We start from the raw sequence: 15,189 nt of genomic DNA, 5'->3' as shown, positions 1-15,189 counted from the left end.
GTATGCTGGTTCAGCCAAGCATGAAAGTCAGGAATTGAGACAGAGGAGGGAATTCAATTTGATGGGAAAATGTATAGCTGGGTCATTGTAATATTTAAACAACCCATACAGCTTTCTATAGGCTTTGTTTATCATATGTTATGCAATGGACATTGACATTTATGTGTAATACTAAACCAAGATTTCTAACCAGAGCTTGCTGAGCAAGTCTTGGTGGCCTGATTCACACATAACACTAGGCCATCACGGATGAATTGCTTACATTAAACCAAAGAAACCACAAGTGAATCTCATTATAACATTATCACTGAACTATGTCATTAATTATTACGGGCTCATTGGAGAATGCCAACCTGTCTCTTCCTAACATTTCCTACTGGCTCTGTATCTCCAACCACTACTTGTGTTTGCTCTTTCTAAATAGACAAATTGCTTATGGCCTGAACTAACAAGAATTTATATCATTGGAAAACACTGGTCTGCCCTGAACCCTTGTAGCACCTGGTTTCTGGGACACTTGGGACATGTGTGTCTCAATTCATTGCTTCAGTCATAATGAATTCAAATGGGATTTGCTTTCAGGCCAACAGCTTTACTCTCCAAATGAAGGGTAATGTTAAAGTGGGGTGTGTGTACTGAGCCTCAAATTGAAATTCATGAATGGTATCTTAATGCAACATGACACTGAAACGGAGTTATAAAGAGAGAGAAAAAATCAGTATCCAACAAACATGCTTATTCTCAGATAAAAGGGTTTTTTAAAAAAAAAATCTATCCAATAGAAGTAAACAGGAAGTTTAAAATCTAAAATCTACTTTCACTGCATAAAAAGAATGCAATGCTTCTTTTCTCATCGCTAGCCCTTGTGCACCTTAGTAGCTGTACAGAACAGTATTCAGAACCCATTATCCCTTTCCTTTGCTCTAGACCAGCGTTTCCCAACCTTAGGAACTTGAAGATGCGTGGACTTCAACTCCCAGAATTCCCCAGCCAGCTATAGCTGGCTGGGGAATTCTGGGAGTTGAAGTCCACGCATCTTCAAGTTCCTAAGGTTGGGAAACGCTGCTCTAGACTTTCTAGACAAAAAACACCAGCAAGGTACAGAGACAATCTGCAATAAAACCATTGTTAAGAGTCAGATTCAACTCTTGGGATTATTGCCAGATTGCCCAGCAAATTAAGAGACAGGAAACAGGTACACTAGCAAAACAAACAAACCGTACAAAAATCATTCAATGATTAAAACTCAAGGAAATTGGGATACTAAGTACGGTAGGTAACTGTATTGACAAATCTCTTTCTGAAAGGCCAGATTTTTTAAAAAAAAATTGTACTGTTCTAGCAAAGTGATTTGCTGCTGAAGTTGCATTGCAAAATTGCTGAGCAATACCAAGACCTGCAAGCCCTGGTGCACAGGGAAATATGAATCCTTCTCCAACCATGCCTAATTATATCACATGGGCAGATCACTTATACCTTTTTGCAGCAAGCAATATATTAATCCCCAGAGAAGCAGTTCTTCCTGTTCCAGCCCTGTTGGTACGTTTTCCTCCCTCAGTGTGCCTCCCAAGGCAAGTTTGGGCACTATTACTTTAAACACAGAGAGCATAAAGAAAGAAAGGAGTGCTCCACAGAGGAGGAGGAATAACCTTGTAGTTAAGCATAAGGCTAGGAATCAAAGACTGAGCTTCTTCCTCAGCAATTGCACAGACTCCTTTTATCAAGCCTCTGAATTTCCAGTTTCCCTTACATAGATGGGCTATGCCAAAGAAGCAAAAAGACCCAAATAACAATTTTATTCAGTCTGATATTTAAAGTTCACTCTACGTAGTGCCGAAAGAGCTGCTGCATTGGTTTGAAAAGAACATGTCTGTGGGGGGAAAAGATGCATTTAAATCCTGCTGAAAAGTTTTAGATTCCATCTCCTATATAGCAGCAATTTCAATTATCAGAATTTAAAGCCATTCATCAGTTGCTCTGCTGCTCTAGAGAAATGAGGAGTAAGAAAGATACAACCCCATCTCCATACATTGAAATAATTCAAGCAAAAGCCAACAAGCTAATCACCCTCGGTTGTTATTTATGACTGCCACTTGTTAAGTAATACAGTTTGTACATTTTAATATTTTTAATTTATCAGAAGACTTATAACACCATATTTGGGTAATATAAGTAGACCTGCAAGAAATACTAAAGTACTATTATAGCTTCTCTCAGCATTGTTTTCTTCCAGAATAGTTTATACTCTTAAAACTTGATTTTTGGTTTTTAGCTACCCAAAGTGTGGCAACTAAACATGCTTATTGAGCTATTCAGAGAGTTTTACGTAGCACAGAGATTTATTTTCTCACTTCTGAAAACTGTCAAGTTTCCCCAAACTTGTCATACTTCCTGTTGTATTTGGTGCATTTTAGCCATGTAAAGACTCATTCTTGAAGTTCAAAAATTTCAGAACAGTAAATATGTATATTTACAATAACAGTTATTAAATTCCTTGCAGAATGCAGTATGTGTATCTTAATACCTAGTGTGCCTTGGCTTTCCCCTTAACAGCTACAAGTTTTCAGGAGACAAGGAAATAAAAAAAATATATTCATCCTGTTCTGAATGGGACTGCACTTCTTTTTAGCAGACTCAAAGTTTAGATTGGCTGTTTCGTTTTATTGTTATTGTTTTACAGCTGTACATCACTGGTGCCACAAAGCATCTTTTTCCCTTTTTGGTAGATCTACCTATAAAATGTATCAAACTACCATTACATGAGAACTAAATCAGTGTACTGTATATTTTAGAGAAAGTTGGGTTCTATGGAAAACTATCTTTAAATTCTGGCTGGTACTGACTGAGGAATTCTGGGAGTTGAAGTCCACCCATCTTCAAGTCCCCACGGTTGAGAAACTCTGATTAAGCTATTAATTAGAACTAGCCTCATGGAGCAAGCCACAAGGAACAAAGAAGCTACTGAAGCTTCCAATGCATATTTAGGAAAAATGCAGAACATGGGTCTTAACCATCACATGACCCGGATCCAGATGTCAAAAAAACCCCTGTATATCTACATGATTTTGCTCATGTATTGAGCTTATCAGTGAAGGGCATTTTACAAGTGCCTAACTCTTGAAGAGAAAGAGTTGAAAAGCAGCCTTCTGAATTATAAGGCCTAGTACCTGTCATCTGGCCCTGAAGTGGTCTAATTCAGAGCTCCCCAACCTTTTGGGCACCAGGGACCGGTTCTGTGGAGAGAGGTTTTTCCACGGACCCGAGGGGGTGTGGTTTTGAATACTACCTGCATCCTGAAGATGGAGCTTTGCTTGTTTATGTGGCCCGGTTGCTGGCATGCCACGGCCCAGTACTGGTCCACGGCCCAGGGGCTGGGAACCCCTGGTCTAACTAATACTCATTTTAGTTAGGAAGTTATTTTTTTATGTTAGTTAAATAGCTAGGTCAACATGGCAGTACTGGTTCTTCTGAAGTTATATATTATTAGTTTATATTGCTGCTTACAGCTGCTTTTCTATTTTTAATTACAATTTTACAGGTTCTTATTTACATGACATTTTTGTGAATTGCACTAGAAGACAGGAAACATCTTTTAAGTAAAGAGAATAGGTTTACACATATCTTTGACCAATCTATTATATAAAAATAAACCTGAGTTTTTCGCTCTTCCTGAGAAAAGCCAATTATCATTAATGAGTTTCTAATACAGATTGAGTCAGTGTGGAACGCGACAATCACATTTTCTTATAATTAATACAGAAAAGTGGAATAAAATAGTGATTGGGCGGTATTGGGTCAGAAAGCAAAAACAGAAAGACAAAATTTAAATACCTCCCAAAACATGTAACATCAGCATTTAGCCCCAGATCATCACTCATCAAAACTTAACAGCGTATTTAGTGGAATACACCACATATATTAAATACATAAGGTAAAGGTTCCCCCGCACATGCGTGCTAGTCGTTTCCGACTCTAGGGGCCGGTGCTCATCTCCGTTTCAAAGCCAAAGAGCCAGCGCTTGTCCGAGGACGTCTCCGTGGTCATGTGGCCGGCATGACTAGACGCCAGAGGCGCACGGAACGCTGTTACCTTCCCACCGTAGCGGTCCCTATTTTTCTACTTGCATTTTTACGTGCTTTCGAACTGCTAGGTTGGCAGAAGCTGGGACGAGTAACAGGCGCTCACTCTGTTACGCGGCACTCGGGATTCGACCCGGCAAACTGCCGACCTTCTGTATTAAATACATACCTATCTGCAAAATGCTTAGAATCTCATTCAAACTGGTGGATCTATAAAAGATTCTTAAATATAGTCCTCAACTTAAGAGTAATTTGTTTTATGACCGTTCAAAGTTACAATGGCACTAAAAAAGGTGACTTATGACCATTTTTCATACTTATAACCGCTACAGCACCATGATCACCTGATCAAGTCTGACACCTCGCAACTGACTCATATTTATGATGGTTGCAGTGTCTTGAGGATCATGTGATCACCTTTTGCAATCTTCTAACAAGTCAGTGGGAAAGCCGGATTCAATTAACAACCATGTTATTAACTTAATAACTGCAGTAACTCACTTAACAACTATATCAAGAAAGGCCATAAAATGGAGCAAAACTCACTTAACTGTCTCATTTAGCAACAGAAATTTTGGGCTCAATTGTGATCTTACATTGAGGACTACCTACATTGAGGACTACCTATAACTGCACCTTTTGGAATTCAAACATGAAGATGGGGATACAGTTCAGAATGAATGTGGCAACAGTCTATTCTTGAATTTGCTGTTATAATGAATTTTAAAAACTAACCTTACAAGAGTTCATTTCATTCCCACAAATCAGAATGAACTTTAAAACCAGTGCAATTTATTTGGTTGGGATAGAGCCTAGAAGCATACTTTTTATCCTTTAAAAAAAAAGACTTTAAGTGACTTTTAGAAAAATTATCTTTCAGTTTATAGAAAACTCCCTTACACCCACCAGGAAATGCTACTTATTCATCTTGCAAATAGATGAGTGTTTTATAAAGTGGTTTCCTCCACGTGTCGGTATGCAACAATCTTATCTTAAAAGGTTTGATATGAATTTCTTGTTTTGAAAATAAGTGACACTCGTTTCCATTCCAATTCTAACACAAACCTTGAGCAAAATATTAATCCAGTATACGTTGTATTTTCTCCTGCTTAATCCCAGATAGGGTTGAAAAGAATGTCATAGGCTTCCTTCCTCTTTTTAAGGTTGTCTTGCCTGCACCAGTGACAACAGATTCTGGCTTGAATCATGAATAAAGACAAATTATAGTTAAATCTAATAGTATATAATTCAGTTTTTGCGGGATAACATATGTATCATCTAATGGTTGATAAAAGAGACAATGACTTCTTCTCAAGGTATTTGTTGAGATCACAAAATTTGACATCAGTTTCCTAATTAATAGCCACAATGGCTATTTTCTGCCACATTAAAATTTAGAATGAATATCTGAATTTATTGAATTATTGAATGCAGTTAACACTTCAGAACTTTCAACCAAATATAAAGAATTATGAAAAAAGAATTGGTAAAGTTTCTGTTCCAGCAAAAGCAAAAATACTAATCTGTAGGGGTAACAAAAATTAGTTTTCCTGCTTCCTTATTCTTTATGTTTACAATTATTAAATTATTTTACAAAATGCCTTGTTTCTGATGGGCAGGTAACTGAAACATGACAACTTCAAGTCCTTAAGGTTGCTGCGCTCTATAAGTAAAATAAACCTCATGTTGTAATTTGAATTCAACTGGTTTAAAAATACAAAAAGGGATTTCTTCTTTTCTCCAAGGACTTCTGATGCCAGGGAGATCTCTCAGCACAAGTCATAATTTGTGAATGAACTATTATAACATTACCATTGACATTAAGCTTTAAAAAAAAAAGATGAAATGACAGTGGAGACTGATTAGCTTAGAAAATTGGCAGGAGAGTCAGACCAGAAATGGTTCATAAAGCAATAGTCCCATTGGCTCCTCAGTACATAACTCAATCAAGAGCCTTGACATAGTATTATGATAAGACTTTCCATATAAATTAACACACGGAAAGGAACAGCCCGCACGCACTTGGGGGGGGGGGAAATCAGCCATGTGCAAGACAATGCATATAGACTATGTTTTAATATATATATATAGCATATTATTTTTAAGATTTAATTCCAGGAGAAGCAACATAAAGCTTCCACATTTCCTTACGAAATCCCACATAGGAGCATCTAGTCTTCACAACAAGAAAAACTCCACATATAAGGAAGGTATAACACAGGGGTGTCAAACTGCCGGAACGCGAGCCGGATGCATCATAGCAAAACCACGCCCAACCCATTCCCAACAATGGCAAAAAAGTAACAATATGTCGCAACACGTCACATGACTTTGCGAATTAGATACCCCTGGTTTAACATGAACATAGAACATGGAACAAAAGGAAATTTAAAAATCAGCTCTATCGTTTTAAAGAAAAATATTCCTGCATGAATGTCAATTTCTACAATCCTTCAAACCAATTTGGAAGAAATTATTTTCAATTTTTCTAATGAACTCAGAAATAATCACTGTGATGATCAGAAATCATGTCAAACCGTACTTTTCTAACCACAGATAAGAACTGTTTGTTTCCATGGCTTAAGATTCCAGTCTACCATCCAAGTACTGAGTTCCCTAAACTGCTTCCTACCTTCATGGCACAGCAGTTTGAAGTGAAGCACAACTGCTCAAACTCTTCCATCTCAGAATTCAGAGATGACAATAATATAATAAATCAATGTCAAATAGTTTTTCTTCTCCAGTTCTGAAAGCTCCTCTGATATAGGTCTATAAAACAGCATTTGTTCAAATCATGATTTCATCTGTAATGTACATTTCCATTTCTCTGCATAATAACTTGATTACATTAAAAACTAAAACAAAATGCTGCCTGGATCCATAATATCACTAAACCAATAGGCTTTAACTGAACCTGTTCAAACACAGTGACCTGGTTCACATAGAATGCTAAACATGTGGGGAAAACATCAATGTAAGACAGACATGTCAAACACAAGGCCCGGGGGCCAGATCTGGCCTGCAAAGTGGTTTCATGTGGCCCGCGAAGCCATCCTGGAAACAGTGAGGGAACGGCCCCCACTGCCTTGGCCCTGGCCCAGAGACCCTCCTTCTGCCAGAGACCCTCAAGATCTGTCCCACTCCTTCCCAGGCCCCCATAGGCACCCTTCATGCGAACCTTGTAAAGCTGGCCATGCCCACCCAGTAGGCCATACGCACTCTAGCCACGCCCACCCAGGCCACACCCACCCGGCCCCTTGAGAGCAACCGCAATGCTGATGCGGCCCTCAATGAAACTGAGTTTGACACCCCTGATGTAAGAGGTCAATTCACATCTCTTACAAATGTTTTCTCCCTAGCTTTAGCTATAGGAAAATAGGCTACTCAAAAAAAAAATTGTGTCTGGCTACAGCCATGGTTTCTTTCAGCCCCATCCACAACACAGCACCAGCAAATTATGAAAATTGTAGCTTTTGACTGAAAAAATGAGTTACCCATTTGTTTAAAATTTAAAAATCACACTAGCTAATTTTATATATTAGTCTACGTCAAAATTAATCATACAATGCCTTGAATCTAGAACTATAAGAATGTCAATGAAAATTGTAAGGTTATATGTGAATGAAGTATACATTTAACGCAACTTTCCAAATTTACATTATTTTCACACAGTTATACACACAGTTAGATTCTCCTCTTCTGTACTGGTAATTTGTCTCTAGCACTGTACAGAATCAGTCACCTACCACCCATGGAAATTCTACAAGCCTATTTTTTCAACATATTATTAGTAAAGACCTTTTCCTATATAAGAGGAATGGTCTATGGCAGGAATATCCAACACTTTCCAGGCATGTTCAGAAAGGGACACACTTAATAAAGAGGATGGAGTTAGGACAAAAAATAAAATTATTTCATTTTCAAAATTAAGGGAAAGTTAAATATAAATTATTACTCCTTAGTCACCTATTTTGGCACATTAAAAACTAAATCAGGCTGCCAGCTTTTAAAGATCACAGAATAATACATCCCAGATTTTTGGGGTCCGTATATAGCCCTGTGTTCAGTCTGTATATTTTAATCAACAAGATTTCAAAGATATGAGGTTTCTAAAAGCCTTGCTCTAGCATTCAAAATCTCATATAATTTTCCTGACCCAGATATTTAGTAAATACACCAAGGTCTCTTGGCAATTTCCATTTAAAATCAAAATTAAAATCTAAGATATTAAAAACAATTTAAAGCAATACTTAAAAGAATATCAGTAATTACAAACTTGTTTAGATGGTGTGTTTTCATGCTTTTTTAAAAGCCAACAAAGAGGTCAGCTCCTTTTAACTCAGCAAAGCATGCATTCCAAAGAACTGAGCTAGCAATAGAGAAGGTTTGTTCTCAAGTCACAGCAAACTTCCTCAAATGATCTCAATGAGTGGATATTGGCAGGCGTGCACAGGGCACAATGTTCATTCAGGAAGTCCAAATGCAAACCATACACAGCTTTCAAGATAATCCCCAGCAATATTTCAACACAGGTGCAATTCTGGTCAGAGGTTTTTCCAGACACCAACCTGAAATTTTCTCAAAAGCAGCAAGGAGTCACCAGTGCTTGTACCATAGTTTACCCTCTTCAGTCTTTATAAAGATATGTAGTGTATAAAATTATTCCTAAAATTAAGAAAACCATTTTTCCAATGAAGCACAGTAACATCTTGATCACATAATGCCTAGTAGTACCTAAGTGAGACTATGATCTATAATACCTGTGTTTCCCAGAAAATAAGATCGGGTCTTTTTATTATTTTTTTTGGCCTCCAAAAGAAGCACCTGGTCTTATTTTCAGGGGGTGTCTTTTATACTCAACTCTGGGACCAACAGCCCCACCTAGCCAGCAGCCCCGCCTAGCTGCCCCACTTCTTCTGATCAAAGGAGCAACTTCATTCTGCAGCCATTTTGCAGCCAGGCCTTTCTGGAAGGCCTATGCAGCCAAGTACCGGCTGCAATGGCCTTCCGGAAAGGCTTGTGACTGAGAAATGTGGGCCTGGCTGCAGAAGAAGCCACAGAAGTGGGCCAGCGAGGAGAGGCCTAGCTGCAAGGTGAGTGGGTGCGGGGCGCATGGGGCAGCTCCACACCCCCAACCCTAGCTTGATTTTTAGGTGTGTGCCTCGCCTCAAAACTAGGGCTTATTTTGGGGGTAGGGCTTATATTAGGCCCACCCCCAAAATCAAACTAGGCCTATTTTTGTGGTAGGCCTTACTTTCGGGGGAAACAGGGTATGTGGTTATTTGATTTTTTTTAATTATTAGTCAAAAGCCAAATACCTATCAATTCAGACCAACCAATTGAGAATCTTCTAACTTTAAACCCAAACGTTCTACCAAAGTTACTACCCTTCTTGCAGCCTATGTAACCAAATACTAATTTAATGAAAATAAGGATAAAAAACTCAGTAAAATGCTATTATCATTTCAGACATTTCTTATTCTAAAGCATCAGTGCTTATTAGTAATATAGGCACATAGTACCAATTTCATTTGATTCACTTTTAAATATTTCCATATTTCTCTTATTAACTTTAGCCTCAACACCAATAATACAGAGCAAGTATTGAGTCCAAAATGCATGTTTTATTAAAGCATCATTTTAAATTCTAAATAGCAGCGTTTTGTAAATTGTTTATGAAATGCTATTTAAAAAGTTACAAGATATGACCTACTACAGAACTGTATTAGTCATTCTGATATTTTTTTTCTAGATGCCCTACAATTGCAGTGAAAACTATACTGCAATTGATCAAGAACTCTAAATTTCTGGAGTTCTAAATTTGGCCCTGTACTCAGGGCCAAAGAGCTGCTATAGTTGCTGATGTTGATACTTCCAACGAAGAAAATCAGGGTATGTGATATCAATTTTGCATGTAAGAGTAGGTAAGCATTCATAGACTAAGTTCAGACACTGCACTGAGCCATCATGCTCTGAGAATAAACTAAAGCCTAAGCCAGGGTCTTCAAACTTGGCCCTTTGATGACTTGTGGACTTCAACTCCCAGAATTCCTCAAGTCAGTGTGCCTGGCTGAGGAATTCTGGGAGTTGAAGTCCACAAGTCATAGAAGGGCCAAGTTTGAAGAGCCCTGGCCTAAGCCATTCACCAGGCTATAAATCACAACTGCTACTTTTACTAAATCAAGAACCAAGCACTTTACAGATAAATGTGAAAAATAGACCTAGTCACAGACTGGATTCATGCATTCTGTTAAACTATAAACCACAAGTTATGCATCACAATTGTTAAATACACACATGTTAAGTACCTTATTAACATGTTTGAATTAATTTTTTTGTAATATGTTTTTAGAGTGACCACACAATGGTAATTAAACTGTGTAATGCTTCTATAGCAGACATGTCAAACTCGTGACATCACATGACGTCATGCAACATACAGCTTTTTCTCCATTGCCAGCAATGGGGTGGGCGTGGTTTCCTTGTGACACGTCCAGCCCGCGGGCCGGCAGTTTGACACCCCTGTTCTATAGTAACTGAACATAAAGGTAGTGATCTTGGGTTATTTAGCATGAGACAGATAAACTAATAAGTTAACCACAAATTTTGCCAAGTTAATCAGAGATTCTTCTAAGTCTCTAGATCAGATCTAACAATGGGAACCAAACAAATTATGCAACACTATGCTATATGAAAACAGGAATTAATCTATTTCATTTCTTCTTTTTTGACCAGCATTCCTTTCTAAACATCCCAGTCATTTATCACTTCAACCTAGGGCTATGTAAGATAAATAAAAGTTAAGCCTTACAAATAAAAATAATTTCATCTATATTTTTCAAATCTTGAAGGAATGGGGGAACGTGTAGTCTGAAGCATACTCCAATCCCTCCTCCTGTTTCGGTAAAAAATGATTCGAAAATCATTTTTATTTACATATCATCTTAAGTATGTCCCTCTTAGAAATGGCCAATAGAGAAATGTAAAAAATAATGTATTCTATAATGTTTCATTATCTCTAAAGTAGGTATGCTCTCATATAACCTAGTATAATTTGCATACACTTGCTCCTAATTGTCATAAACTTTTCAGTAAGATAGTCTCCACTTATTAATGAAATGCAAAAATGCTAAAGAGGGATTGGTTTTTGCAGCAAAAACATATGCGAAACAATATGGAAAGCATCTTCAATTTTTAAGTTAATACCTGCTGTATGGTGAGCATCTTTACAACTGTGAAATGTAATACAAACATACATTACCCAGGTATTTCAGGTTACCAAGACCAATTATAGCTCTCTGATGAGCATACCTGTTTTTCAGCGTATTAGCAGCTCTAAGAAATCTGTGCAGTTTCACCTAAATACACAGAATTGTTACAATCTGCTCCAAATTGAATCAAATTTGGGGGAAAAATACAGTTCTACCTCAGAAGAATTAGGGAACAGTCAGTTTCTTTCTATTTGTCCTCCTCTCGTCTGTCTACCATCTTCCTAGAATTGCAAACCCATTTAAACAGATTATTGTACTACAGCAGCAGGTAAGCTGGCAACATTGCATAAAATATATATTTAAGTAGAGAATTTTTAATAATAATTTACATGCATTTTTAAGAAATAAAGTTTAAGTAGTTAATCTCTTTTTGCTCCTAATGCAAAACAACCAAATTAAAGTATTACAAAACTGATGAAAGATCTAAAATAGTAAGAACTCAGCAGATAAATGAAATATATTTACCTTTTAATAGACTTAACATATACCAAATACCAGATGAACAGTACAGCCTAACACATAAGTGTATATTACCTACATTTAAAAAATAAAACTATAAATTTCAGTTATAAGGTAAACTGAACTATCATTCCCTCAATTTCTGTTATTACACATATCACGCTTTTATTAAATGTCCCTATATAAAGCAGAGATTCAGCTTTCTCTTTCAAGAAAATAATTTTATTTGCCTTGTAGAATAAAATTGACAGTTTAAACAATATCAATTTTGAAAATAATGAATTATAATTATTGTATTTCTGTTTGTGGAGCCAGTTACTGATTCAAGATGAAAAAGGTCAGGTCCTGTTGGAAACAGGAGCTGTACCAAACTTGAAAAGAATCACTTATTCTCCAGGAGTCAGAGAAACAAAATAAATGGTTTGACAGGAGGAAAATTACACTGCACGCAGTATTATGTCCACAGAATCGACTTCAGGCTTAACCAGCAAAATAAATTCGTGTTAGCACAAAAATGCACCTCTGCCTCTTTTGTTTCAGGCACAATGCATCTAGGGCAGCCGGTCTGTGGAACTGCTCCCGCTGAACCTCCTCAAGGTCACAGCCAATTTCAGCTGTGGAATCCGAATAATAATAATAATAATAAAAATTAAAAAGTCAAAAGTGGCAGGGATGCGCTGGATTATGGCTGGTAGGAAAAGCAGAGTGTAAAAGTTTATGAGCTCATCAGGATTGTTGTACCATTACATCAGAGGCAATTATAAATGGCCAAGAGCAGGAGATGGGGAGCCAATCAGATCACAGATAGGATGTCAACCTAAGACCAACTGTCTCCTGGCTTTGACAGAAGGATTTTACCTCCATAATTCAAATCCCAAACCAAAGCAATCTGCACTTACTACTCCAATCACTGAACTGTTTACCAGCACTGCCAGGCAAAAGCCGAAGGCACCTGGCGATCTAAAACGGTTATCCAGAAAATGGCTCCGGCCAGCCTGGACAAGAGAAGAGTGTCCAAGGAGGTCCCTCGCCCTCTTCTTACCCCCTGGCACCTCGCTGGCCGCCCAGGCCGACCCACCCCAAGGGGGGAAGAGGGAGACGGCGGAGAGCAGAGCCCCACGGACTTCGCCAGCCCCGAGCCGCTCCGCACACCCTCGTTTTCCCCAAGGCAGCAACAGGGAGCTATTTTTTTGCCACCCCACCCTTCCCTCCCCAGAGGTGGCGGCGGCCAGCCTCGCCTCCCCCCACCCCCAGGACCCCCCGACAGGCTCGCAGCAAGGAAGGGCGACAACCGAACGGAAGGGTCCCCTCAGAAAAGACCTGCCACTAAGGCTGGAGAAGGGAGGAAGGGAAGGCAGAGGCAGCCATTTTAGAGACAGAGGAAAGAGAGGCAGACAATGGCAGCTCGCTAGCGATGTGGGCCTGGGAAAGCCCAGACGAGCCCGGACCCACGGAAGCGGCCCCCAGCCCCGCAGAGCGGCAGGCTCCCCTCCTGGCCTTCGCTCTCGGCCCTCTCCAGCCGCCGCCCCCCCACCCGGCCGACGGCCCAGGGGCGCCCCGGCACCCCCTTCCCCCGCGCCCGAGTTTACCTGCTGGCTCCTGGCGAGCGACTGTCCCCCGGCGGCGCTGCTGCTCCCGGGGCTCATGGGCGCGTGGTGGCTCCTTTGTTGGCTTCCCGGGCCGGCTGCCGCCCAGCCCTGACCGGTGGCCCCGCTGTACTGAGAAGCAATGTCCGGTGCGGCCGGGGCCTTGGTGGTCGCTCCGCCGTCCTGGGGGCCGCTCCCGTAATCGGCCCCGGGGTACCCTTGATAGCCCCTGGTCGAGCTAGGGGAAGTGAGCAGCTGGTTGAGGGTGGGGGTCGAGGTGGGTTGCTGGGTAGGGCCCCCAACGCTGCCGCCTCCTGCGCCGCCGGCCGAGGGCCCCATGGCCCCGAACCGTTGCTGCTGGAAAACCGACGCCGGCGGTTTGGCCCCGGCTTGAGCGGGGCTTTGAGCGTTTCCCCGGGGGGAGCTCAGGGCGTAGGCCTGAGGGGGAGGCGGGTAGGCGCCGGCGCTGCGCCCGGCGGCGGGGTAGTAGTTGTTGTACTGGTGGTTGGGGAAGCCGTGCTCCGCGCTGCCGACGCCGTGCGAGTTCTGGGGAGGGGGCGGCCCCTGGGGGGGCCCCACGGGCCCCGAGTACGGCTGCTCCAGGCCCCCGCTCTGCAGCGCTGCCATGCCAGGGCTTTGTTGTCCGCCATGTTGGTGGAAAGCAGCGGCCGCGACGACGGCCGCAGCCGCCTGGGCGCCTCGACCGTAGGGTTGCCCGAACCCGTAGGCTGGCGGGGGTAAGGCGGCCGGATGAGTCGGGGGCGGCGGTTGTTGCTGCTGCTGCTGCTGCGGCGGCGTCCCCACCCCGTCGCTGCTGTTGCTACCGCCGCCGCTACCGCTACCGGGCGGCTCCGGGAGGTTATTGTTCAGGGTGGCGACGGGCCTAGGGCCCGGGTTCCCGTTGGGGCTCTTCAGGTCGGGCTCGGCCCCGGCGCCCCCGCCGTTGCTCTCGGCCCCGTCCTGCAGTTCCTTTCCCGGGGGACCTTCACTTTCCGACTGCTTCTCGCCGCCGCGCTCCGCCGCCTCGCCCCCCGCCTCCTCCGATGAACAATCCCGCTGCTGCGCCTCCGCTTTCTTCAGCTCGGACGGAGCCGGGGCACCCAAGCTGCTGGCGGCGGCGGCGGGGGCCACCTGAGCGGCCATGATCCCCCCTCCCCAGCCAGCCAGCCCCCCCCGCCCGACCTACTCCCCGCCTGGCCGGCCGGCCGGCACAAGGCCTCACCGCTCTTCTCCTCCTCCTCCTCCTCCTCGTCTTCTCCGCTCAAGCGGCGGCGGGCTCCGCGGGACAACGGGGTCTCATTCCTCCCCCGGCGCGGCGAGCTCCGGCGGGCTGGTCGCGGGTGCGAGGGGCCTGGCCCCGCGGTGCCTCCTCGCTCAGTTGCAGCCGGCGAAGAAAGGGGAGAGGAGGAGGAGGAGGAGGAGGAGGAAAGGGGGAGGGGAGCAGGACGGGGCTCCCGGTGGGGGAGAGGAGAAAGGGAAGGGGGGCCCAGCGGGCGAGGAGACGCCGGACGGAGCCCCTTGCGCGGAGCCGGGCCGAGAGGCGAGAGCGAGGCGAGCCCAGTGGCGGCGGCTTCCGACTCTCGTCTGCCGAGTCCTGCTCACTCCGACACGAGGCTCAGCACTGCCATTTTACCCAGCGCCGCGGAAACCTGCCAAACCCGGAGTGGAATCCGGCGCGGAGCGGAGCGCCCTTCCCCTCCCCCCTCACAAAGGAGGAGTTGCCAGGCCCTGGACGCTTTCGACTCGGCACGGCTGAAGCTGGAAGCGAACAGCCGCTGGCCGCTCGCAAAACCT

The 15,189-nt window shown here is 42.8% G+C and overlaps 1 protein-coding gene across 1 annotated transcript in view; it reads right to left on the bottom strand.

The window, feature by feature from the left end:
* The window catches only part of ARID1A (AT-rich interaction domain 1A), a gene marked incomplete at its 5' end in the record, with an annotated part of 91,247 nt that extends 76,709 nt beyond the window's left edge, over positions 1 to 14,538 (bottom strand). The window contains one exon of the mRNA XM_083369845.1: positions 13,399 to 14,538. Coding sequence (XP_083225971.1) covers positions 13,399 to 14,538 — 1,140 coding nt within the window. The remainder of the gene's footprint in view (positions 1 to 13,398) is intronic.
* Between the last annotated feature and the right edge of the window lie 651 nt (positions 14,539 to 15,189).

This window comes from Vipera ursinii, assembly GCF_947247035.1.
Source record: "Vipera ursinii genome assembly, chromosome: 9".
Taxonomy (NCBI): Eukaryota; Metazoa; Chordata; class Lepidosauria; order Squamata; family Viperidae; genus Vipera; species Vipera ursinii.
Note: the sequence above shows the minus strand (reverse complement) of the source record. Positions and strands in the feature narration are given on the sequence as shown.